At 35.5% G+C, this 27,099-nt stretch overlaps 2 protein-coding genes across 7 annotated transcripts in view; one reads left to right on the top strand and one right to left on the bottom strand.

The window, feature by feature from the left end:
• LOC113491901 (G protein-activated inward rectifier potassium channel 3-like) overlaps positions 1-26,701 on the top strand; it is a 27,612-nt gene extending 911 nt beyond the window's left edge. Inside the window, exons 2-4 of one of the 5 annotated variants that reach the window (XM_026869112.1) lie at positions 5,612-6,016; positions 16,215-17,272; positions 24,816-26,701. In XM_026869112.1, coding sequence (XP_026724913.1) covers positions 5,727-6,016; positions 16,215-17,272; positions 24,816-25,063 — 1,596 coding nt within the window. In that variant the 5' untranslated portion in view covers positions 5,612-5,726 and the 3' untranslated portion in view covers positions 25,064-26,701. Of the gene's footprint in view, positions 1-5,611; positions 6,017-15,544; positions 15,939-16,214; positions 17,273-21,128; positions 21,266-24,815 lie in introns of those variants that run through there. The other 4 variants (XM_026869113.1, XM_026869114.1, XM_026869116.1 and 1 more) reach the window with 4 other exon arrangements.
• The window catches only part of LOC113491900 (G protein-activated inward rectifier potassium channel 3-like), a 50,169-nt gene continuing 48,560 nt past the window's right edge, over positions 25,491-27,099 (bottom strand). For both annotated transcript variants that reach the window (XM_026869110.1, XM_026869111.1), the window contains one exon: positions 25,491-27,099. In XM_026869110.1, coding sequence (XP_026724911.1) covers positions 27,021-27,099 — 79 coding nt within the window. In that variant the 3' untranslated portion in view covers positions 25,491-27,020.

Here is a 27,099-nt window from a genome sequence, read left to right as displayed (position 1 = left end):
AGCGTCTTACATCTGTGAATGGTGAGAAACCGGAATTCAAATGCTGAATTGCAGTAAATATATTTAGTAAGAAACCTAAGATTTTATCCTAATATGTGGAACATATTTAAAGTTTTTATTACAAAACACACTTTTTTGAATGACGAAGTCTTTAAAAGACGTTCGTTTCTCTCATCGTGGATATGACTATAGAGATTTAAATAACCCGGTTCCCCATGCCTTTGTCAGAGCCGCGGGGTCTGGTGAGTTCTCTTGTGAACGTCAATACATGAAGGATCCCTTCCATTGCAGATGTAAAGCGCTCACCCCACCATTTCCCACTAGAGACGTGTGACATTTCGTCCGATGTACCCTCGGATCACTCTGACAGGACTTCATATTTTGTGGGCATCGAGCAGTTACTTTGAAAAGACAACATAGTCTTACTGTTCGTATAAAAGATTCCGCACTTCATACCACACTACTATATTGTTTTATACAAGTGCAGATTTGATAGGCTGCAATTATAAACCTGTATTATAATGAAATACCTCTGATCGTCAATCTCGTGGTCATTAACATGTTTTGCAATATTAATGTAGAAGTTTTATTTACAGCGGGCGTTGAGATAGTAATCTGTTATTCCGTAGTTGTCTGACTGACGGTTTTTAACTGCATCTGTGATTTGTGTTTAGGTTTAAACAAAAACGCAGTAATAGGATCGTAGAGATAATAATATTGATTTTTTGCTATTTGATGGTAATAAGAAAATTCAATTTTCAACCTTTGAAATAAAATTGCTGATGTCAATGTCAAAGAGTCAACCTTAGAGATTTAAATCCACCCTGAGGTTACATTATAATGATATTTAATCCTCATCATTGCTAAGTATTACCATTATTAAAAGTAAACAAGTAAATATGGTAAGTTGTCATTACAGCAGCGTGTGATTAGCGCAAGTAGAGCATGTAGGTGAGATGTCAGGAGCACCGGCGCACGCGCCGCCCGCCGACACAACTAATGCTGAATCACGTGTTTTATTAATTCGTGGGCTGGGCTAGTTGCACATTAAGACGTTAAGTATGTGGATAAATGTCAAGCCATTTTTTAAAGATATTTTTTACTCTTATAAAAAGACTTCAACATAAACACGCTTGTAAGACTGGAATAGTTATATTTTCCTTAGTTATCAATTTATTTTTTGGCTTCCGATATTCAATGCCAATGTCTGTAGAAAACCAGCCATAATATGACAAGACACATATTTGACTGAATTAATAACATATTGGTAGTAGGACCGCCCCAATATCATGCACGAAGTAGCTATGATCCTAGTTCGATCCCTGTATGACATGCTATTACATGAGTACCAGTATACTCACACACACCTTAAGTAGGTACCTATGTTTTTTATAGAAAAAGTTACAGAAAAAGTAACTTGTCTTTGACTTACCACTACACGTACCGTTAGGACAGTAGAGTAGCGACGGCAAAAGCTTTTCCATGTAACTCTACATTTTAAAAACCTCTTTTAAAACAAAGGCCGATCGAATGAATGGAACACATCTGTGAAAGACGCCGAAAGCCGATTTCCGAACGCTATTTGGAACAGCCAGTACGTAATTCCACTTAAAATAATCTGTATGTCATAGTTGACTAGGGTCTAATCAAATCAGGGATTGGTTAACCCATGCTATCTGTACAGCAATTACTTTAATGGAGCACTGTCCCAATATAAGCTTCCTGTCTGCAAATCGGGCACTTTGGTTACCAACCAATGTGGTTTTTGGTACATGGAATTGACTATAATGTATCCTGATGGAGGAACTGTATCTATATGTAGGTTAGTTTGTAGAGTATGAATATTAATTTCGTTGTTTGATTTTTGATGCCACTAAATTTATTTTATATACTAGCTGACCCAGCAAACTTGCAATATGCATCCGAAATATCATAAGAATAGGTTAAGCCGTTTCGGATGAGTTCAATTACCGTGACACAAGTATTTTATACACAAGATTTTCGGATATAATAATAAAAATCAAAGCCAACGAGAATATTGATTTATTATAATCTCTAAATACAAGTGTGTTTTCTGAAGAAGACGTATATTCACAAGAAATCATATAAATTACCGTCTAGTCTCATCCTTTGACACATAACGTTAATGGTTATAAGATCTAACTTGATTGACTTATCAATACGATTTAATATAAGCTATGTCTAGAACAACATCAATTACTTCTGAGTTATTACTCAGTTTCAAAGCGGACTGAATCCTAAAGTATTAGCCTTATAACAATTTGTAATTGCTCCTTTAAGTAGATACGAGCTGGTTGCTGCGCTTGCGCAGGTGCGGTTCCTCTCACTGATTCTATTATCTATGAAATTTATTGAAATTCGAGGTTATTTCGTATATTAATATTGTAGACCATTATTATTACTTTTTTGTATTTAAAGCTTGTCACACTTTCATCAACAGTTCAAATTCAAAATTGTTCTCCCATCTTCAAACCTTGTTACCCCTAATTTCAGTTTATTTTTATACCGTGGGGAGGGTTCCAATATGACAATTACAGAACATTTGTTGATACGGTATGCAGTGCCGGCGTAAGGGCCACTGACACCCCGGGCGAAAATATTGTGGCGCCCACTTGAGGGAAGCAATATCAAGTGTTAGTTTTTGCTGATCCCAAGTAAAGTTATATTAAGAATTTCATCTTTCCTTTAGCGTTACGTTTGGCGGTGGAAGTATTCCACCTCTAGCGTAGAGCACAGTTCTGAGGGTTTGCGCCTGGAGAGGCAAGAGACTCCAACTTCAGACCTTGGCGCCCCCCAAAATTTGTCACCCTGGGCCATCGCCCCATCACGCCCCCCCTCCCCGCCCCGCCGGCACTGACGGTATGTTTTGCAATATATGTATAACTAAAATGTTTCCTTCCAATAATTCGTTTGTTATAGGTTACGTATATATCTACAGCGTGAGAATAAAACACTGAAGGGCCCATAGAGCGTGTCTCCCAATTAATTAAACACCGGGACAAAATAAATGTGTCACAAAAACAATTCCATATATCATAACAAATACGCTTTCTCTCGTTATAGCTGTCATAATTTCCTGTTATTAAATAAAAGATCAGCTGTGCTGGCATAATGGTGGCACATAGATAATAGCTATTATTGCCTCACAATGTACATCAAACCAAGCATTTATCGTTGTTGTCGTCTGTGTCATGAGCTTTTTAAACTGGATTGTGGCTAACGTGTGAAAGAGACAACATGAGGCAGCAATGTAGTGCGCCATCTCGCCCACACAGTAACCATAACTCTACTTTCTACTCCAAAATACTTAAACAAGCGTGTCCATTTGAACCCATTTTGCTGTTGTGTCCTATTACGGTAAAGGTATGTTTTTAAACCATTATTTAGAAGATCGTGGTCTTCATAATTCCGGGATCACGCAATATTTTAATTAAAAGAAAAAAAAATCTTCAGGTATTTTATTATTGTTTACACCACAGTGATAAACTGGTTCTGCGAGGTTTTATAGTCTTTGGGCTCTGCCAACTAGGTACATAACTTCTTGAAAAGGGCTCCTTATAATAAGTTTACGACGTACTTAACCTCACCGTGTATTTTCACATGGGCATAACTCATTAACCGGCTAATATACGACAGACACTAGATACGAGCTATAAGAGGCCTCATATTTATTGTCTAAGTAAGGGATAATGTACAGCACCTAATGAAGTATCGTAAAACAATTGACAAATATTGCTCGTTTTTCCGAAGATCAACTGACTACCAAAATTAATAGAGGAACTCTAGGTCAAAATTAAGGGTGGTAATGAGGGGTTTCGTCCCCAAAGGTTATAAACAGAACCCTTTTACTAATGTTCCGCTGTCTATCCGTTTGTCCGTCTATTTATTAAAAGGCTCATGGCTCATGGCAAAGGCTCAGAATAATGACATCAAGGTAGTTAAGATGTTTTTACGGGTGATGTATTTCTGCCAAGCAAGAGTTTCTACGATCATGAATTTGATGGGTGACCAATTAGTTTTTTTTCGTCATCTTTGTTCGGAAACTCTTAGATTTGCGAGTCTGGCTGGCACTTGATAAGTTGTTTGCTATTCTAACAAACGTAGCAACATATGGGCGGGTATCTCCACATCAATGGTAAGAATGAACAAATTCTGTGGTAATAAGGTGGCGTTCCATTAGATACGCACTTGAAACAGGCAGAGCGGGGTACTTTATTAATTACAGAACAGACACCGGCAATTGAGACCGACCTTCATCAATAGACAGGTAATCCGTTTCGTAGAATGTGTAAACGCATGGTACGCTAGTTGGCGAATTTATCAAGGTACCTATCTACGTACTATATAAACCTAATGCTGACGTTGACATGGTCAGATTGTCATAGAACCTTTACAGCAAAAATAGGCAGTATTTGAGAATAAAACTATAAATTAAAAATAATTGTTAAATATTCACACAATCAACTAAAGAATTAGGTAATGAATATACTGTAGGAAGATACTTATCCGTTGTTTACACTGAAGAGGTTAGATACATAAATAGAACTGGCCCCTAAACCGCTATTTAAAATTGCCGATTAATTAATGGAAATTGGATTGAAGTGACACTTTAAAAAAAAAAATGTAGCCTTCTAAGTCCGTAAATCCTTCATCATGACAACGCGTCAACTAATAAAAGAAACGTCGTTATTAATTCCTCGTCTTCCTCCTAAGAACGTGGTAATCGCGGAATTTTATTATACGAGGTTTTCCGCAATAATGTGATCCTGTGGGAGGGATAAACACATCCGACACTGGCTTGGCACAATAGTGTAAAGTATGGAGATCGACAACTTCCTAATGAGTACAAGGACGTGTCAAACTAAACGCCCGGTTCGTTCCGGTTAAGATAGTCTCCAAGTGATTCTAAGAACTATGTACCTCAAAATAATATTAATGGTAATCAGGTTAGAAATAAAATAGAGAGATGGGCATTTCGGCGCCATTACTAAAATTACTTACTAAATTAATGTTTTAAGTGCTAGCCGATAGGTGTCTCTAGTTCCGAAGAACCTCAGACGCTAGAGGTTCAAAACTAAATGAACGAATATGTAATTCAAAACTATTCAAGGGAATTAATATTAATGGTAACTAAATAATTACCTAATTCGTAAATAACTTTCACCAAAAAGTTTTACTACTCGTCAACAGATGTCGCTACGTAGCCAATTAGCAATACACTCTTTATCGCAAAACTATTACTACCAAAAATACACATAATATTCCTTATATAAAACCAGGTGACATTACGTCAAAATTGTTACATCATAGTGTAATACGATGTAATTAAGAACACAGATGGTGAACCGAGTTAATTGAGTTAGATGTCACTTGTCTTATGAACTCGGGGTTTTAGATACGTGTTTTAAATATAAGGTTTGGTTTTAAGCGTCATTCAGTAAAAAAGGTTTTGGGACAGACACAAAAGTCATCATCAACAGCCCAGACTTTTCCCAACTATGTTTATATGATATCCCTTTGTTATACATCCATACAGTTACTTCAGTAATATACAAGTTTCAAAACATTTATTGAAAAAATTGTTTACCAGGCACCTGCAGACGAAACACGACATTATCCCTACAATGAAGTCAAATAACATAAAAGCCAAAATGCCAGTCATTAGAAATTACTTGAGGACACATATGTGACATATACCCTTAAAAATGGCGGAAGCAGCTTCGTCTCATGAAATGCAAACACGCAATGATGAGCGGGAAAAGTCCAAGTTGTCTGCCGGGAAGATATTCTACAAGCCTGGGGTTATTGAGGAGGAGACGGATGAGACCAGTGCCTTCGACAGCTCGGTGGTGGAGACCCCGATGCTGGGGATGGGCCTCGACGGGAGCCAGTTCCTGAGGCCTCCGCAGATATATCCGTCGAGCAGTTTGCATCGGATCCCGACGTACAGCAGCTCCATTGGACACAGTACAATCTATAGACAGGATACTTGCAGGTAACTTTTTTTCGCATTTTTTTGTTTATAGGAAACCCTGGCTGACTTCTCGCGGCTGTTAGGTTTAGTTAGTTAGAGTCTGACACTATCCGTTCTCTCCACCGAGGGGGAAGGGGGTGTCCGTTAGGATCAATTTAAAAAAAATAAACTGCCTTTGAAGTTGTGATAGACTAGTGGTAAGACTACTGGTTTGCCAAGGTCTCGAGTTCGATGAGAGTAAAGGAACGGAGAGTGTACCTGTGTTAGCCACGCCGCACTTGTGCAGAATAATATATCCCGCGCAACTGGCTGGTGGCTTAAAAGTATATGAGGATAATAGAAAATTGTGACTTTAAATCACTGACTGAAATCCTCATTAATAAAAAAAAAACATCCTAATCGAAGACCGGGAAGTGGATCAAATTAAGATTCCAAGATTTTCTTACTCAATTACAAGTGAAGCTAATAGAAGCGTGTTAATAAGGCTGCTAATAGCTATTTATAATAAAATTCCACCGTCTTTATCAACTTATTATCTACTGAAAATACATTTTCAGATACCAAAGAATAGCCGCAACAGTAATAGTGACTTCAACTGATAAATATTTTAAAAGACAATTGTGACTAGCAGAAAATCCCATCATTACACATCTCGAAATAAATATGCCATAATGACTGGATATAAATATCATTCAGCCACATATTCAAGTTCTATAGGTCACCAAAGACATTATGAACGCTCATTAATCACTTTATATTGTCATTAATTGCGAATAGTATCAAGGGAGCCGTCGGCTTATAGGTAGGTACACAAATAACTAAATACCCACAGTGAATCAATCCTTCACTCATTGATATCTAATCAAAAAGATAATAAGTATATTTATCGAAATAGTTTTGTCAGAGAACTTATGCGCGCGTGTATTTGCGACAGTTTTCGTGTTTAAAACGTTGTGTTTCAAATTACTGTGATTGATATTTGGAGATGGTGTTGTGTTTCTTATAGTTTTCTAGTGTAAAATGCGTCGACGGCGTAAAGTGTGTTAGATTGTGTAAATAGTATTTTTTAAAGGTATGTCACAATAGTTTTTAGTTGTCCTAAGTTAGATAATGTGTTTGTTTCTATCATTAAAATTATGAGAATTTTTAAGTATGAGAGGCCCTTTAGGGTTGATTCGTGAAATTTAATGCATTTTTGTCGTATATAACTCTTTTAATCGGCTATAGAAAGTAGGAAAATAGAAAAGGTCTAATGGTAATTAATAGAATGCGTGAATGGACAGGATACATTTTGATTTTCTAATATCAAAGTTTGGTAGATGATTCACTACGTTCTTATGGAATGGAAGTTGCTAGAAACTTCCACGTTTTGTTGTGTAAACAAGGGCGATAGTTGAATCTTGATATTTGAGACATGCTTTAGCAAAATGGATACTAAAAAAACTTAAATATTAATTTATGAATGAGTTTGGATTAATAAATATTTAACAATTCATTTTGGATTATTAAAAGCTTCACTTGCTTAAACTAAGCCATCGGAACAGACATTTATTTTCTAAATAGACCACATGCGTAATTGTAATTCTAAAAAACTTGGATCTCCAATATGAGGTAATAGAAAGCGTCGTTTATGATTTTTTTGCCGGTTTTCTCCAAGTGATAAAGTGATGATATTTTATTACTGAAAAAACGTATGATGAAAAAGTTTTGTCATAAGTTTTTGTCGGCTACCAAAATTAATGTTCTATTTTGTAATACTGCAATGTAAGAGCCGTTTTTAATTCTGCAAGTATTATGAGTAAGAGTGAAGGTGCGGTTCATTTAATTTTAGCAGAAGAGTAATTACTGACATACCTATCGTATGATTGTACTTGACCTATTAATCACTTTATCTGTAACTCCATTATCAGAGCGTTATAAAGCCTTCTAAAAATGTAATCCTCACTAATCTTCGTTATATTGACAAGCATAAAAACACTTATTGTTCTTCCAATGTTTTTATCACGATTTTCACTGTTTAGTTACGGAAAGTCCAATGTCGATCATCACTGATTTCAATAAGCGCTACTTTGAAAAGGAAATGCTTTGACGTAACTCACGTCAGAAAAGTCAAATGAAATTGAGTACTTCATTCACTGAGGTAAATATTTAATAAAGAAATAGTAAAGTAAACAGAATTATGTTTGTCTTGCACTATTTTATGAAGTTTACTTAGTTTAGCAGCGTAAAAATGTTTACGAGAAATAATATGTACTTCACTGGAACACGCACTCTGCCATATGTGCCTCTGCCTCATCTTACCTAACAGCTCAGCAAATCAGGAATAAGAAATTTTGTTATTAAATTACATTAACACACGAGTGACATACTTAGTGCTACTACATTCCGATTTAAGAGTCTCAATTATAATATTAAAATAGATAGTACAAACACACCAGCAGTTGTCGTCAAATTTTGATTGAAAAGGAGGCAAATGAAAAAACAACTAGTACAAAAATCCATTTCGTGTTTTGTTCCTCCTTGACACAACTTTCATTTATCGATTTTCTTATCGAATAACCTGGAATCAAACTGAAAGCCAGCTGTAGATCTCTGACGTGGCTTAACACAATCTTGAAACATTCGCAGGTGTGCAAGTTTTCTAACTAAAATAATATTTCTTAGTTCGCTTACGAATTCGGAAAGACATTGGTGCGTTGGCATCGGGATTTGAACTTACGACGTTTAACTTGGCAGTCTACCGATCATAGCGCTGGGCTATCTAGCAGTTATTTCAGATCATGACTTTTCAAAGCTGTCAACGCTATGACAATCACCTTTATGTTTGATCATAATGAATTGTTAATCACGTCTTGTGTCGTGACGCGCTCATTTTGAGACAACGTTTTCCATATTTCTTGAGCTTTGTAAGATAATATCGTAAACATATTTTATTTTCTTCTGACTTAATATTTATCATTAAATTAAACTGTAAAACGTGAGATTATTTATTTTGCTCTTTTGCTTTTAAAAGGAGAGTAAGTTTTTGTCTTTTGACACATATTCCGCATTTTACAGTCAATTTCAGCTTTCAAGGTTTAGTGCGTTAGAGCTAAGCCTATGGTTGATAGGTTAATCTTCTAGAATACAGCGAAATCCGCAAACACTGATACGTGTCCAGATAATCTTGATTAATCACGTCTACAAACCTTTCCACCTCAGTGACTGGGTAGAGTTAGCAACAAAAGTCGAAGAAAACTGACAGAATTACAAATCAAATCATCATAATTTATTACGAAACGTCGGAATAGATAAAGCGTGCATTGGTGCTTTTACGCAATAGGTAATTTTAATACAATTTTGTGCAATGAGTCACAATTGCGATTGCAAAAAAAACATTGACTGAAACCTCGCTGAACACCAATATTGTAGAGTCGCTGAACATATACAGTAGTTTGTTAATTTGAAATTGTTCTTCGACTGAATTGCTGACCGTACAGCCACAAAACTCCATGTACATACTCAAAAGCAACCGCACACCTAGTTCATGACATAATCGATACTTGCACACACTACCGCGGGTCTGCTGGTGGAGATTTTTTATGAAAAGAGCAGCACCCTTGTTCTGGAACTATGGAATGGAAAAAAAGATATTTGTGAATAAGGCTGGAGATCCACGGATATCAAAATGTTTTTGTTTATTCACAACTTTTACATGACAGTCCAGTTATAAACAGATTATACAACTGGTACTTAAATGCAGCTAGTTGATGCTATGATGATGAAGATGCTGCTCTTAAGAGCTTATGTTTTTACGTTAAAAACAATAACTTTTGCATTTTGTTAAATTTGAATTCCTTGTTAGTAGCAGCTTTAATTGCAGACTGTACTACGCGCAAATAATTACAATACTTAATATGTACGTATAAACTATTCGATATTTGTTTTAATTGATAAAAGATTTAGTAAAGATTATAAAAGGAATTTCTATTTATTGCTTGATTAAGTTGTTTACTAGAAATTAAAACTGATTTAGACAGTGTACAGAAGTAAATTATTTGTTTTAATTGAACGCTCAACACCAACAGAAGACGTATTTTATCCAAGAAGCTATGGGAACTGCAATCATTGTAATTGATTAACAACCCTTGTTTGCATAGAGATGTTAGATCCTGACATATCGAAAAAAAATGATACTTTCGTTCATTTAAGGGTTTCATTTTTTTGACTTTGTGTCTCGGGAGTTTTCACAAACATTATTGCCACATGTATCTCCAAAGAAAACCAGACTCAATAAGTTGTATCGCTTGTCCTACTCGGCGATCCCGCGAAATGTGGTCCCAGATGGTATGGCGTGGTGACAACCATTTGGCTATCTGTCCAGTGAAGTTAAGTGACGTCGACGATTGTCGAACTATCACTTGGCCAGAAAAGCAGGTGTGCACGCTTCCTCCAAACAATGAGTAACAGTGTGATAGTGAAGATATGACATGATTTAAGAACCAATGCGCAATTTGTTGCGATAGCAAAACGACAAATTTTAAAAATGTACTCGGGATTTTCGCCGGGACTACTAACCCGGTAGAGATTATTTTTCCAATAATCAACACCTTTGCGAATGTTGCAAGTCCAACTCGCTGTAGGCCGGATTTACATAAAATGTTGAACAAATAAATAATTTATCCCAACCGTGAAGTGCAAAAAAATGTCCTTTCAATGCTTACGGGGTTTTCTTCGAAAATAATTATGTTATTCATACGATTCTTAATGGCTCGATCTTTTTATTTATCATCATCGTCCAATTTGTTTTGGAGCTTTAACTCTACAAACTTATAGACAGACATGTCAAACTTAATGCAACCCGCTTTTTGCGTCGAGGGCGATTTAAACACGTAAGAACTATGCTTCCTAGGATAGCTAGTACATGACATGCTAGTATAGAAGAGCTGAAGTGACGAACAAGTCATAATACGCAGACGCGGTGCAGTCCGCCTCGTGCTACCGATCTCCTTTGTAGTTTAGATGATTGTCTTCAAATAGGGTTATAACTTGTCCAGTTATTCTAATGTGCTATGAATAAATGCATATTCTCTTCTATAAGATGTAAGCGGTAATGGCTTCCTCTATTAAGAGTACAAACATTTAGAATGTTTTTGAATATTTTGTTTCTTAAAAAACGTCTCTTCCATTTGGAGTTTATCCTTGCGTAGAAGGGGTTACAAAAATTCATGTCTCTTGTAGACACCTAGACGCCTAGCTTGTCTTATTTGAATCACTTAAGATTTGAGTGTTATGGCAGGTTGTAAAAGTGAGGTACATTATTACGCGGCGTGGAGTATCGTCTTTCTTCCACATTTGCAATTATAAAACTTCAAGTAATGTTACAGGTTACAGACAACTTTAGTGTACATAATAGGACCAGTCTTAAACATTCGCAACCTTTAAACGACAAACAATGTGCATGAATTTTTTTAAAAAATGGGTTCTTATCAATTTTTGCCTCGCTTTTTCTCTTTAAAAGACCATTTTAAACTGTTTTATTGTTAATAAATCCTAGATTTCTTAAGTAACGTGTCCACCAGCCCTGACACCTCAAGCACTTGACACGCGCTACCTCAAGTGCATGATTGTCCTCAGCCGTGTTGAAGTGGCAACTATCAGTACCGTATAAGTGTACCTATTAGGTATTTCCGTGACGATCCCGCTTGTTATTTCTATTCATGTCCGTATAGAAACAAAGTCCCCTATTGTCGGAGTTTATAGAGCAGAACTATTGATGTTGAAGAAGTAAGAAGTTCCAATTTGGTGTAATTTATACCTACCATCTCGCTTATACAACGGCTTTCGATTATTTGTTGTAAATCTTTATTTACAACAAATAGAGATTAAAAATGGATTGATAATATTTTTTAGAGATTTTTACGTCCCAAATTTTGACGTAAATTCCAAGATATACTACTACTACTACTACATAATACATGTTACAAGAATATTATTTACGCTTTAGCTTAGATAAAAAGTTTGCTTAAAGCAACAGTGAATCATCACAATAGCGTAAAATGTTGTTCCTTTTGTTTTAAGATGATAACAGTTGATTATTTAGCATATATTCGTAAACAATTAAATTAGTCGATTCTGTATCATTCTGAAAGAAAGATAGATTCGAGTCTCCATTATATTATACGTTGGTAGCAACTAATTTTGACTGGATTCTGAGAATTTCCAACTACGTAACAATTATAATATTATATTTAGCTGTGATAATTTAATTACTGGAGGAGTGTCCCTCTTAGCCAACAATGGCGGTCACGGAAAAAAACATCAACTGTACTAGCAGGTGTTTATTTTTGCATCACGACAGATGTGTCGCGATATTTACAATAATTAAAGTTCGTGTCGCAAAATGTTTACTTGAAGGCGTGGTGTGAATTAACTCTACCTAAAATCACGATGTAAATAAGTAGTTGATGATTTTGCTTTACAGATAACAAGTGTCGATATTAATAATGTTTCGTATTTCTAATATTGGATCATGTCGTTCAATGTGGGCGGGGTTCTTGTTAAGAGGTTGGACTGGCTGGAAAATATGGAAAACGTTTTACTGAATTAAATAAATTCCTAAAAGATTGGTATTCTTAATGATTAATAGATTTAAAAAATCTACAATGTTTTTAAATGTCACTCCATTAAAATGTTATCAAAATCGGTCTAGCCGTTTTTCTAATTGTAAATTACATTGTCATGGGGTTTGAAGCTACTCTGAAAATTTCAGCCTGCTAGCTTATAGGGAAGGGTTCAAAATTGAGTTACAAAAATACAACCGGAACGACAAACAAACATACAAATAAGAAAGTGAGTGTATAAAAAAAGTAGGTAAAAAGAGGGAAAATAGTTTTTTAGTTCCATTTTGAAATTCTGTAAAACACTTTTTTTATAATGATGCTTTCCGAGATTATTTTTTATTTAGGAGCAGAACATAAGCTGTCGGTGCTTTCAATCCCCTTATATTAAGAAGAAGTGCAATGACATCTGATGATGATCGATGATTTGTTATTCCTGGCACAAATTGCCTATCCTGTCCAGGTGTAAGGTGGTGAAGGATAATGTCAAGGTCACTGACATTTTCCAGTGCCCCCGACTTCCTGTAATCACCGTCATCCGCAATGCTGGTGATTATTTTTGATGGTTATCATTGCTTGGTTATAGCGGTTCATGGTAGGCAAGACGTCTTGACTTTATCCTGCGATATCTTTAATACTTGATAATCTGTTTGTACCAAAGATTTAAGACGAGAAAGTGTTTAGGGTTAAGTTTCAGGCTTATTAATTAGTTAACCTTGTTAAGCTTGTGATATTTAACAAACATGAACCAAATTGGGATAATTTAATTTGAGAGTGATTCCTATACTTATCATTTAATTATTTAGAATGATTACCTATACAAGAATCAAGAAGCTCTCTCCATATCTACCAACTGTACATAGAGGTCTTTATTTTGACCTTCAAACGGAAAATGATCGAGAATTACAAATTAGTGTTGGAAAATGATGCGTATTAGCGCTCGCCAATTCGCGCATTGTCAAATTAGCTATTTAATGAAAAGTTAGACGCCATAATGTTTTGTACACAGGATGATCGAAATTTGGTCTTCGTTTAGCGACCATCATACTTTTAATAAGCCCTTGTCTTTTTGTAAAGATGCACTTTGAAGTTTAACTTGCAAACATGTATGTCTTTGAACACGTAGCTACCGAAGATTACCATACAAATGTGACAAGTTTAAGTCACGTGACATCGAAAAATTTGTAGGGATTTTTAACATCGTTAAGTTTTGTATAAATTACGTGTGTATTGATAAAATAACGCATAACGTCAAATTATGATATAGTTAGAGCAATATAGTTCGGTAAACAAAGTAGTGATATGATTTACAATGTTTTTAAGGATAAGATTAAATTCCTTCGCGTGAGGACTACGTATTATTTAATCAGTAACAGATACTCGTGACGGTGTTTACGAACCTAAATAAGAGAATTTGAAAACTATGTAGGTATATGTATTTAAAAATCCTTGTATTACACACATACCAGTTGACAGTCGCTTAAAAAGCGACTGTTTATGGAAATAAAATATTAAAGTCAAAATTTATAAAAAAAATGTAGGTACATTCTATCAATATGTACGTATTCAGCATATACCAGTTACAAAGAACATTTTGGTCTATATCAGTCGCAAATCAGGCTTGTAAAGACAATCTTAATCCTTTGACCGATATCAAAAGTAGGACACCACTAAATGTCTAAAACTCTTTGATAGGAGTACAATAGCAAACGTTATCAGAAAGAAAACATACTCGCATTTAACATGAAAAGCCATAGATTTGAAATGATATAACTGAAAGAGGTTTTACTGCATAGATAGCCGATTGGTCACCACGACAAAGCCACTGTTGCAAGCGTTCAAGCGAATAAGCATTCGTGGATCGCTATCAACGAATGCTTTTTCACGTTATTTGTATGTTTGTGAAACATCCCGCGATACGAGAATGAAATCGTTTACTGCGGGACATGTTTTTTTAATGCCAATAAGTTTATAGTACAACTAGTCCCGAGATATATGAAACTCTTGCTTACAATATGGTCACGCTGTATTATTCGGGTAAATGCCAATGCCACTCACAAATGACGTAGCTCACCGCTGGAAAATACATTTCCAAAATCGGTTTAGTGGATTTTTAGGCACAATTTTGCCACGAATGTTCTGCAATGCGTTTGCAAAAAAGGTTGTCACAGATCTTCAAGGTCGTATTTTGAAAATTTACTAGTTCGATGAAATAAGTACACACACAAAATGAATACTCCGTGGTATAATCGTTCAAACAGTCTTTTAGTTGTTAGACAGATTTATAGATAGTGCACAATATACGTTCGAAGTTCATTTATTTTGATTGATAAAAAGCGTTTACTTCATTTATTTATTTATTTTATTTAAATATTTATTAGTAAAAATAAGGTCCTTAAAGGTTTTAGTATTTTCAGGCTGCTATCCATTTTTCTAAGTGTCGCAATCTTAATTATACGCAACTGCAGTTATTTACCTACCTACTCTATTTGCAAATGCTAACGCTAGCTAAAGAGTTTGAAATACACTAAAGTACAGAGCATTGTTTTGCATTATATGTGACAAGAGTCGTTCAAAATATTGGAATAGAATATTAACAGATTACCTACTTATCTGTGGACCGTTTACGTGATGAACAAATGGACATAAATAATTATTAACTGTAAACATTAAGTTGTCGTTTGCGCTTCAAATGACTCTTAAACAACAGTGGTCTACGTTTGTTTAGATTTCATTTATGTCACATATAATCTCATAATCTTATATCATAAACTGTCACACTATATAAATGAATCTCTAAGATAGCCGAGTTATTCAAGTTAACAAGCTTATAGCGAAATTGCAAAGAAAACCGTATTTTTTTAGTTTTCATCGAATTTCCCCAGCCTGCAATTGTTTAGCCAAAATATCACCCTGTAGGTTTGATAACGTCAACGTAGACACTAACTAAAATTTGTTTTCCGTAGCGAGCTGATAATTTCCGATATAGAATCTCGCGATACAATTATACAACGTTTAGCGCGTCGTTGTGCGGGCGGGCACGAGAGAGTCAGTCGTGACCGAGACATTATCGCGCGCGATGCTTCAGGAGGCTGCCCACTGAGGGATGGTGGCGCAGACGGTCCGCTGACAGTGAGTCGAGCGCACGACGCCGCACCAGCCATGCACGCCGACCCCGAGTCGCCCACCTGTCGCGAGGAGTCCCAGCTGCTGCCCGACGAGTGGCTCAAAGTCAAGCCTACACCCATAAATGGGAACCTCTCCCCTGGAGTCTACTACCCGACCGGCAGCAAGAGGTTCGTCGACCATCGGAACCCCGTGCCGTCTCCGACAGATACCGTACCGTACTGTGTCGTCTTTGTCTGTCCGTTTGCTTTTAATGTCCTCCTATTGTTTTGTGTCGTGATGATTAGAAACGATTTATGTTAATTAGAAAGCCTATTCACCATGTTAGTGGCTGCATATTACCCATATTAACATTGATGAAGGTTACATACGTCGCACCGCGGCCTATGTAAGCGTGAAGTAGACGTTCACACGTCCTGGAGTGTGCCGCACATACGAGAATCGATGAAGTGAAACGTTTTTGTAAATACTCATAGATGTTTGTTTGCTTCTAGGAGCCGATCTCACAGACATGGAGTTACAAGGAGGGCGAGACGACGAGCAATTCTCAAAAATGGAGAGTGCAACATTCTCAAGTCAAAAATCTCTCAGCGGCGGATGAGATTTCTTCAGGATATGTTTACAACTCTCGTGGACGCACAATGGCGATGGACCTTGTTGGCATTCACACTCTCCTTCATCCTCTCCTGGCTGGGATTCGCATTGATCTGGTGGCTTATCGCATTTACACACGGAGACTTAGAGCTCGATCATCTGCCCCCTATGCAGGAAGGATCTAACTGGAAGCCGTGTGTCTTCAATATTTACGACTTTACCTCGTGCTTCCTGTTCAGTATTGAGACCCAGCACACGATTGGGTATGGTTCACGTACGACGACAGAGGAATGCCCCGAGGCAATATTTATTATGTGCTTGCAGAGTATTGTCGGTGTGATGATTCAAGCCTTCATGGTGGGCATAGTGTTCGCTAAGATGACGCGCCCTAAGCACAGGACGCAGACCCTTCTGTTCTCCAAGTACGCCGTAGTCTGCCAGAGAGACGGCGAGCTGAGTTTGATGTTCAGAGTTGGTGACTTGCGAAAATCACACATAATTGGAGCAAGTGTGAGAGCTCAGCTGATACGATCTAGAACGACTAAGGAAGGCGAGATGTTGTCTCATTATCAGACTGAACTCGAGTTAAACGCGGACGGATGTGACAGCAACCTATTCTTCATTTGGCCGATTACTATGGTACATAAGATAAATGCGGAAAGTCCATTTTACGGGGTTTCCGCTGCCGATGTGTTGCAAGAGAGGTTTGAAATTGTTGTTATTTTGGAGGGAACGATAGAATCTACGGGTCAGACGACTCAGGCTCGTTCCAGTTATACGACTAGTGAAATAATGTGGGGACACAGGTTTGTCCCGTTGGTGACATACAATCGTGAACGTCAGGGGTACGAGGTGGATTACTCGAAGTTTGAGGAGACGACGCAAGTGGACACGCCGCTGTGCTCTGCCAAGGAGCTGGACGAGTTCTACGGCAGTCAGGGCGATCGTAGATCGATCGGTGAGTTCCGCTTTAGACTAAAACCTGGTGGAAGTGGTGGTAGCTGGGTGTTTGTGCCTCTTGTTCACTAATAACGCTTTTCTGTGTACACTTCTGTTTCATACCATGACAAAATATTTTTTTAATTATTGGTTATACATATATTCAAAAGATAATCGTTATTCTTTTTTTTGTATTATAGAAATATCATACTCTACTATATTAACAAATTCGTACGCACATTATTGTAAGTTAATTTAGAATTATTCTTATACCTAATATCAAAATTGTACTGTTGAATCTCATGATATGCCAAATATAGATTGACCTACTAGAATATTAATTACTATAGAAGGAATTGTTATAAATGTTGTTGCAAATAACTCTACAAGTTCCTTGCACTATAATATTTCCGTTACGCGATATGATTGACATATCATTACACTATCTAGGGTCAGCACAGCTCTCAACTACTTCTCCTCAAGATAATGTCTAATTTATTGCTGCATTTGTAATAACTAAGTTTTTAAACCCATTTACTAAGTATTTACCACCTCATATTCACTCTTATCTTTATTTTCTTCGTCATTAGTAGCAATTATAATAATTCCAATTAAGCGATAACCTTATGGATTAATAGACTCTTTTTAAATTATTTTTATGAATACATAATTATTTTCTATATGTGAATAGCAGGATAAAGTTTTAGAAATTTGAGACAAAGCACTTGACTTCCAATATCTTTGGTAAGGTCGCTTTTTTCGCGTAGTTAAATCAATAATTACTTATTACAAATATTGGCCAAACTAAAGCTATTGCCTGAGTAATGGACTTAAAACTAAGTCTAGAATATTGAAAATACCTAAGAGTCCTTAATATTATTTTTATCTGGTATTAAAAATATTAGACGTCCAATTTAAAAATCTTTTTCATTGTAAATAATTATTTGAGCCTGCCGTTGCGATAGTTTGCTCTGCCGCCTCATCTTGTACCTGTCATTAAGTATCAAGTTTTTTTCAACTTTTCCTGAAGAGTGTGTAACCTTTCTACGGATTTACCCAAACTGAGTAAACAGTAAAATGATTACAGAGCTGAATATAATCACGATAAAGTTATAATTCACGTCTCGTTACAACGTATTCTCGTGATCTCTTGTGAAGCGTGTCACATATGTCTGAACACAATGGTGATATATTAAACGGTGGCGCATACATACCATGTGTACTTAGATGATGCATATATCATAATAATATTGGAATGTCAGGTGTAGAATTATCTATGTATGTACCTATCAGCGCCTGTCTTTGCACGGGTAGCCGAGTGGTAAAGGTCGCTACGCCAAACCATTTGAGAGACGTTTCGTGGGTTCGATCCCCGCGTATAACAACATTTGTCCACGAATGATTGTTCTTAGTCTGGGCGTCTGAGCATGTGCCTCGAATTTGGTTAAACTACAGTGAAACAAGTATTAAATTAAAAATTGCCGAATTTATTTGTTTTGAAACAAGTTGTCAAAAAAAATATTTATAACCTACTCTAATTATGGACATTTATTTGTACACTTTTCACAAAATCAGTTTCTACATACAGAAATCATAATAAGAAAATTTCAAATCTCGTAGACATTAAATTTAAACTGATACATAAGTATTTTCAATGTTATTGAATACAGATCTACGTAACCGTAGCATCCGAGTCGTAGCATTACGTAGGCAGTTACAATAATTAGCAATAGCAAATAAGATCACATGGCACTTAACACAAAATGTGCGAATTATTATTCAGTGTGCAATTTACTCAAATTACTCGACTCGTACGTGTTTTAACACAATTGTGTGCTCATTTAATGATAATAAACGTTGAAATTGTTGCTATAACCCCATCATTTGCATGTTGACGTCATCAATTATTATAATTTAATATCGATGGTAAATACTTAAGTAGCTGTTATGAACAAACGTACGAATCGTAGCTACTCACGTTTTGTTTTGACGATTGCATTTTGTAAAACAATATAATGTTGTGACTGAAGAGGTTTCAAGAATTTGAATTTTTAATATACGTATGGTTGGCGCTCTTTGGGCCTACGTTCAATAGTGGACGGCAATAGGCTGAGATGAACGTGGAGGTAATTTAGAATGTAAAGTACTAAGGATATTAATGTTGGGCTATTTTCTACAAGAGAAGTCACCTTTGCTGAAAAGCGAGATATTTAAACGCCAGTACAAAGATACAAAGAACTCAGTCTAGAAATGTTTATGCATGATAACAATATGTAGAGCACTAATGTGCATCAAGATAAGGTTATATTTCAAGCCTGCAATAGATCTAGATAGATAAATATTTGATTCCTTGTATAAAACTCCAATCTTATCAACTTAGATCGGAAAATCTTGATAAGTAACCGAACTTCAAAAGTCAAAAATGGAACTACCGGTTTCTGATTGCCTATCAGTTCAAAAATATATCATCATCTGTCTAATCACAATCCAAGCACTGTGATTGGTTGTTCGATTTTTTAAACAGCCAATCACAGTTGAGATTGGATCAGTAGGTAATCAGATCAGCTTTGTTGTAGAGGGTGAGTCATTTTTCTTCCACTAAATAATTTATACTACTTTGAACTTGAATATTATATTTTAATTATGTACAAAGGTCAAAGTTAAGTAGTAAATCTGACCTTGTGTAATTCCTCTGTTGCTTGGCCGATATTTGTATGAGAAGTTCACACAACTCCTTCAAGTTCTCTACTTCCTTATAGTAAATCATTGTTAACCGTCACTATTTGTCGGCTCTATTATCAAATCTCAGCAGGATGTACCATTTTGCCAATTTGTTACCCCTTTTTAATACAGGAAACATTTGTTTTGTCGATAATTTAAGATGATCGGTACCACCGTGTAATGGTCTCATGTCGGCGTTTACAAAAAGAACTCCATCTTGTTCAACTAAATTTAAATTTCGAATCTGTGTAGGGTAAATAAACGCATCTTATTCAAATATGTTGGTATGGTTGTTATTTCTTTTCGATTCTTCGATTTTCATAATTAGAATTATTACAGTTCCTTTTTGAAAAATACTCATTTATTTAATGGTTTTATTAGTCAGTTGTTTGTTTGATTATGTTGCACTTGACGTTTCTGTGAACATGGCGTCGTTAAGATGTTTATTATTTATCTTTTGTGTCATCGACTCTCAATCTGTTGTTCATAAGTATTTATCTGTAACTATCGGTGACATATTTATGTAAATAGTAGTAATACAGGAAAAACTCTAAACATTAGGTTTGTTTTGTAATCGCTTTCATAAGTTAACAATATTGTTGAAAATTCTGTTAAAAATTAAAATAGGCATTCAATATTTCTGTACTAATAGCTTATTCGCTAAAATGTGTCTAACAAACTAATGAAAATTGTTAAGTCTAGAAATAATTTTCGATACTAATATATCACGTTATTTATGTCCATGATGTGTACAAGATTGATACGTTGTAAATGTCTCTGTTTACATTTCTTATCAAGAAAAACATTTACGGCTGACCTTACTCAGAATCTTACCTTGTCTGGCATATTTTTAACTGGGTTAAGCGTTAAATGATTTAGGCGACCATTGAACATTGTTATGTTTCATATCAATTGTATTTTATACAAAAAAATATGAGTAAAAATTAGTATGCACTGGTCTTAATCTATGCCTAAGTCTTATTGCACTATGCGCTTACGATTAGGACAGTTGCCATTGTGTAAAAGAGATGCTGCTACGCGCTGTGTAATGCGCCGTCACTCTCTTACTCTATGTCAACGGTCCTTGTAGTACAAGCACTTCATGTTTATATGTATGTGTATGTAACTGTGTATGTGTTTGTGATGTCGTACAGAGAGCGGAGACCACCAGCACCTGATGGTGCCTGATCGCGAGCCACACGAGCCTAAGGCCGAGCAGAAGGACGGCGACTATACTGTCACCTTATAAAATAAAAATAATTATAATAAAATTACCTAAGTATTATCTAAATGAACTGGTATTAAATCTACGAAAAGTAATTGGCGAAATAGGCATATAATAGGATAGACCAAAAAAAAAACAATTTTAATAATTAAGAATCTTTCAATTTTCGAACTCCACTTCACTTGGTCGTCGTTTTCAACCCACGCGAAATTTAAAGAAAATAATCATAGGATTAAAGTGTCGATATTTGATAAAACTTTCAAAAGTTAGATGCAAATGCAGTCATAATTAGATTTGTATCATAATCTGAGTAAAACAATATAAAATCCGTTTATATTTAATTTAAAGTTAAGTATGTTATAAAAATAATTAACAGGAAATCAAAGATCTGCTATTGTGATTAATGATGTTTAAGTAGTAAACCTTCGTACATAACCCAGTGCTACTAGTCAGTTGTTAGAATAAATACACAACAAAAAGAAACGGAATCTATAATCTGTTTCAATTCATCGATTATTTATACGATTCTAAAATAATTGAACGAGAAAATAGTTATACATAAAAAAAAAACAAATAAGAATTGACGCAGACTGCAGATAAAATAAAATAAAAAAAAGAAACATTCCAGCTAGCTGTCAAAAAGTGCAATTTATTTTTAATTTAGTTTTAAGTTTGGAATTAAATTCACTGCTTCAAGATGTGCCTACAATGTGATAGTTTAGAAACTTAGTTGTAAAAAATATTGTTCAATATTTATTAGTTGTAAACTATACGCATGTTTTGTCACGTTCTACGATGTTGTTTTATGTAAATATTGAATTAATAATTATTTATGTTGTGACGTTGATTTGTGTTTGATTTATGATACCTTAGAACTTCTTACAGTCCATGCAATGCAAACTGTTTACTGACATGTTTGAACACTAGGTGATGTGATTAGATTCCAGTAAAGAAATTAACAATATTTTTCTGTAAAGTTTTATAGTTACAAAATATAAACTTATTCGTTTTAAAACTGTCTAAGCTACTGGTTTCTGTAATAAATCAATAAAACTCCTTTATAAAAAATAATGCTAAGGTTCTAAATTATAAAATCAAATTAAGAACTTTAAATTTCTTTGCATAGTTTAAAAAATAAGTTATTCCTTCAGAATTTTTTTTTGTATGTGAGAACTAAATCACGATGTTTGGAAGCCATAAAATTATTTTTGGATAAGTGTTTGACCTAGCATGGAGTGAAAGAAGATGAATCGCTTTATATCCAAGGGCTTATGGTGTTTGTCGAGTGTCGTCTTAGATAATAACCAGCTTATCTGTTTGTGGCGAAATTGTGTGATGTCAGAGTGCTGTCTGTGACGTCACAATCTTATAATCCAGGTAAAGTATGTCTTAATGTAGGATCTTAATCATGTTTGGACGACTTAAATGACCCCTGAAACGGATATTAACAATGAGTTAGTGCGGATATTTTGCAATATAGATAAATTAAAATTTGTTGTTAAAGTATCATTAAATATGCTGAATAAGTAATCAAACCTAGCTAGCCCAAATAGTGCTGAAATCCTGCAGTGCGTTTAGAATCTTATTATTTAGATTTCAATGGCAGTGCCATGAAGTCCTCCTAAACGGCTGGACCCGATTTCAAATAATTTATTTCTACGTCTTTTGTGGCTAGTTAAAACATATTTCGATGAAACTTGCCATCATTATTGTATTTGAATTCCGTAGGAAATTGGTTACCCTATTTGAAAAAAATTAAGTCATGCCGAGAAGCCGAAAATCGATCTCAGTGGCGTGCACTTGGAGAGGCCTATGTCCAGCAGTGGACTGCGATAGGCTGATGATGATGATGAAGTCATGTCAAAAAGGTTCAATTAATCAGTAGCAATTTTGTTGGTTTCTTATTATTCACTAGCTTTCCCGGCGGACTTCGTACCGCCTTAGAGTCGATGATAATATTGCTGATTGTTTTTAAGTAATCATTTTAAGTTGTATATAGGTCGTAAATAAGAAACACATGATTTACTAATATTGCCGATTGAATTAGTTTTTTATGCTAATCGCGGCCCTTCAGCAAGATCGCAACCACCTTCATATACATCTACTGCAACTTAGAGCCAAACTCATGGGTGCTGCCAATAGATATCTAGTTTATTTTTGATTTTGACTACCATTCCCCGATTTAATGGTACCACCTTCATGTATTACTGCTACCTGCTCTACTGGTAATCCCCTCATGACTGCTACCTACTCTAAGGTCCCACCCTACTCTCACACGTACAGTACCTGCTACCCAGCTATAACCCTCACTGCTCTACTGGTAATCCCTTCATGACTGCTACCTACTCTAAGGTCATGAAATACTACTATCTGATCTCCTGGTATCACCCTAATCAACTACGGCTACGTGCTCTCCTGGTACCGCCCTCGTGCTCCCCAGCTACAACCCTCATGAAATACTACTATCTGATCTCCTGGTATCACCCTATGGACAACAAAAGTTTTACATGTAATAAACAAATCAGCATTTACTGAAATGAAAGTATTCATTACACATATCGAGTTTTCATTGTTTTTAAGATGTATTCTGTTTTCGGGACGGAAACAAATCCAACAAATCAAAAACCATGGCAATCGGTCCAGCCGTTCTCGAGTTATAAGTGTTGTAACAAACACGACTTTCTTATATATATATATATATATATAGATAGATAGAAGTAGTTTTAATATTGATTTCTTACAAATATCAAATTGTCATCCATACGTCATTACATAGCTGTCATTTGCGTTTTGTTATACCACGTTTTATAGTGACTGACGTTTCATGTCAAGTCACACGGGAACGCTGTCGAACGGGATAAAAAGTATCCTATGTCCGTCTCCTGGCTCTAAGCTACCTCCCTACCAATTTTCAGCCAAATCTGTTCTGCCGTTCTTGAGTTATAAGTGGTGTAACTAACACGACTTTCTTTTATATATATAGATTGCCTTCAGCTTGCTTGAGACAAGCAAATGACAGAAGATCTTTTTACACAGAATAAGGACAAACGAAATTTCAAGTCCACATTTAATTAAAAACACCGGTAAATACATTAAATTGTATGCCCCTCAGCAGAACTTCATTAATTAGTCATAGTGTTGGGTAGGTTTTTAATTATCTGCATATTAAAATAACCCCTGCGGCTTGGTACCGCATAAGGCACGTACACATCACTTTTATGACTACATATAATAAAAATAAACATTAGGCACCATATTGAAATAGGGTGTGCAGTGACTACGGTCTGTTAAAGAAGATACCAGCTTTAGGTATTACCAAATTTTACGATTTTTAAATAAATCTCTCTCTCTCTCTCTTTTTCTCTCTTCTTCTCTCTTTAAATAATCTTGCGGTCCGGTAGAAAAATATACTTGTACTTATAACCTCCTTTTTTCCTCAATTCATTTGAACAGCGCCATCTATTGGCAAGTACGTCCGGAATTAATGTCTCAATTATTACCAACTTACTTTACTACAAAGTGTTCTATGACTTCTGGGGTGTGCAGTGATGACTATAATTGCAGGCCTGTTATAAACGGTAAACGGTTTTTAAAAACGTAAAATTAAACATTTCAGGTTTCAACGGATCGCCGATATTGGATGAGGTCACACTGAGGCATTCTGTGAACGCGACGTTGCCGTCTCCGCTGTCTAATATAGCCGACAGACTGGTAGCCGATGCTATTAGAAGGGCCAGCCTCACCAGACGCCCATCTTCCATCAAATACCCCCCCAATTACTTCTGCAGTCCCACTGAAGAGTCCTCATCGTCCAGTGAAGATGAAAAGTCCAAACGCCGCAAGAAAAAGATCGAAAAAGCTTGAACTTTCTGTGTAATGATTTATTGTGTATATTTTTATCTAAAATCAGTATATTGCCAAACTGCTTCTCTCTCCGTTTCTATTTATTTTGGGAAAGAATTTTATGGCTGAAAATAATATTGAGGTCAGGGTGTTCTAAAAACTTGTAGAGCCGAGAATGTAATTGTTATTCAGTATTAAATATGTGTAACATCAATCAGAATACGTATCGCAATCCATGAAAAAACGATACGAGATTGCTTTGGTAACGAAAAGTTACTGATAAGTACAGCGCCATCTGTTGTCGAGTAGAAAAGAAGCGCTAGTACAAACGAATGTGACATTCTGTTAAATCTGCTTCGCCTATTTTTATTTTAAGCATAGGAATGCGGAAAATACCGTAATATAAATAGGAGAAAAAATGAATTGAGGCCGAAATAAAACTCGTGTGTGATCGTATTTTTAATTACTTTATTTGTTTATTCTGATAAATTCTATCAGGAAATTACGAAGCTATGGGCAAATTGATTACAAAAGGCAGCGCCCGCGCCGCTTCAGACCCCTGATGTTCATAATATTTCAATGAGAGATTTAATAATACTATGATTTGTATATAAAACTTTAATAATAGTTGTTATATAATAATAAAATATTATAATCAGTACATATTGCGAAGCATTAGTAGTACTAACACTTATAAGTATTTTAAATTAGCTATCTTAGTAACACGTGGAAAATGTGTCGATAACATGTGGCCCCGGATGCATGGCAGCGCGAGAGCCAAGTCTAAGTACTTTAGTCCGAATAATTTAAGTATTCAAATATATCACATATCAATGTTTGTTGTACATACTAAAAGTACTTTGTACGACTTTAAGTATAAAAGCGTTAGAAAGTAAGCTAATTGTACATTCACAACTCGTTACTTAAGTAGCTCGATACAATTTTAAATACTTAGATATATTATTTTATACTATTACATAGTTTTATTAATGGATTTTATCCAAAAGTACACTTATATTTACGAAAACACCGCATTTGCTGATAGTATCGAGAATTATGTGAACAGGGGCCGTTAAGTATCAATTTTGAATTAAATTCGTCATTGGAAGTATAAATATCTCTTAAAATTAAACGTAATTCCATCTCTAGTTTGACTGTCGATAGAACAAGTATTACTCCTACATGTTTTTGTAATCTTACACACAAACTGCGGAGACTTGATTCACTAAGATTTTAAAGCTTGACGTCAATTTATTTCTATACGTTTTTTTTGTTAGTCTCCAGTGTCTACGTTCGCTAAATTAACTAAATAAATACTTGGTCTAAATACAACCCTATCCGGTATATCGATGTTTGAAAAGGTTAAAGTAGAAAAGTTGTCTATTACAATGATGGCTGACTTATTCTGAGTTTGTGTTGGCACCACACGCTTAAGCCATATTATTTTTTATTATGAGTAAACTGTGCGTAACCTTCTGGTAAAGAGCAACTGCATCAAGCCATTATTACTTTGAATATTAGTAACACAACTTTTATATCGACTACCAAAACTTTCTAGGTAAGCTTTGGAGAATAAAGATTCTGAATACCATTTTTTATAATATACCTCATTGTATACTTAATTATAATCATCAGAATATAAAACTTGGCTGTAAGTACAACTTTTTTGTTTTATTTTTCACTTGTTTTTAAAAACACTGTAGCTGATTTTGGTCCAAAGGTAAGGTTAAAACCAATTTTTAAACGATATTTATCGTGCTTATTATTTATATTTTGATTTCCCCAATCTAAATAATAAACCCAGACAGAATCCAATTTAAAATCGATTTTACCTAACATCTATCTTTAGCGAACTCCTCAAAAGTCACCTGGTACCTAATTTTCAAGTGATTTGTGTTACATAAGGCATGGGTTCTTGATGCTCTCGTCGCGCGGTGAGAAGGTGACGTGTGGTTTGTGTGCCGGGAGGGGGGGGGGGTCACACCGGTTCCGGCTCTGGTGACGTCACCAGGATCGGGATCACTGGAGTCTTGCTTATATGGTTGTCGCTTGGAGAT

The sequence above is a fragment of the Trichoplusia ni genome, chromosome 3 (genome assembly GCF_003590095.1).
Source record: "Trichoplusia ni isolate ovarian cell line Hi5 chromosome 3, tn1, whole genome shotgun sequence".
Classification (NCBI taxonomy): domain Eukaryota; kingdom Metazoa; phylum Arthropoda; class Insecta; order Lepidoptera; family Noctuidae; genus Trichoplusia; species Trichoplusia ni.
The sequence above is the reverse complement of the archived record's forward strand: the minus strand, read 5'-3'. Positions and strand labels throughout refer to the sequence as shown.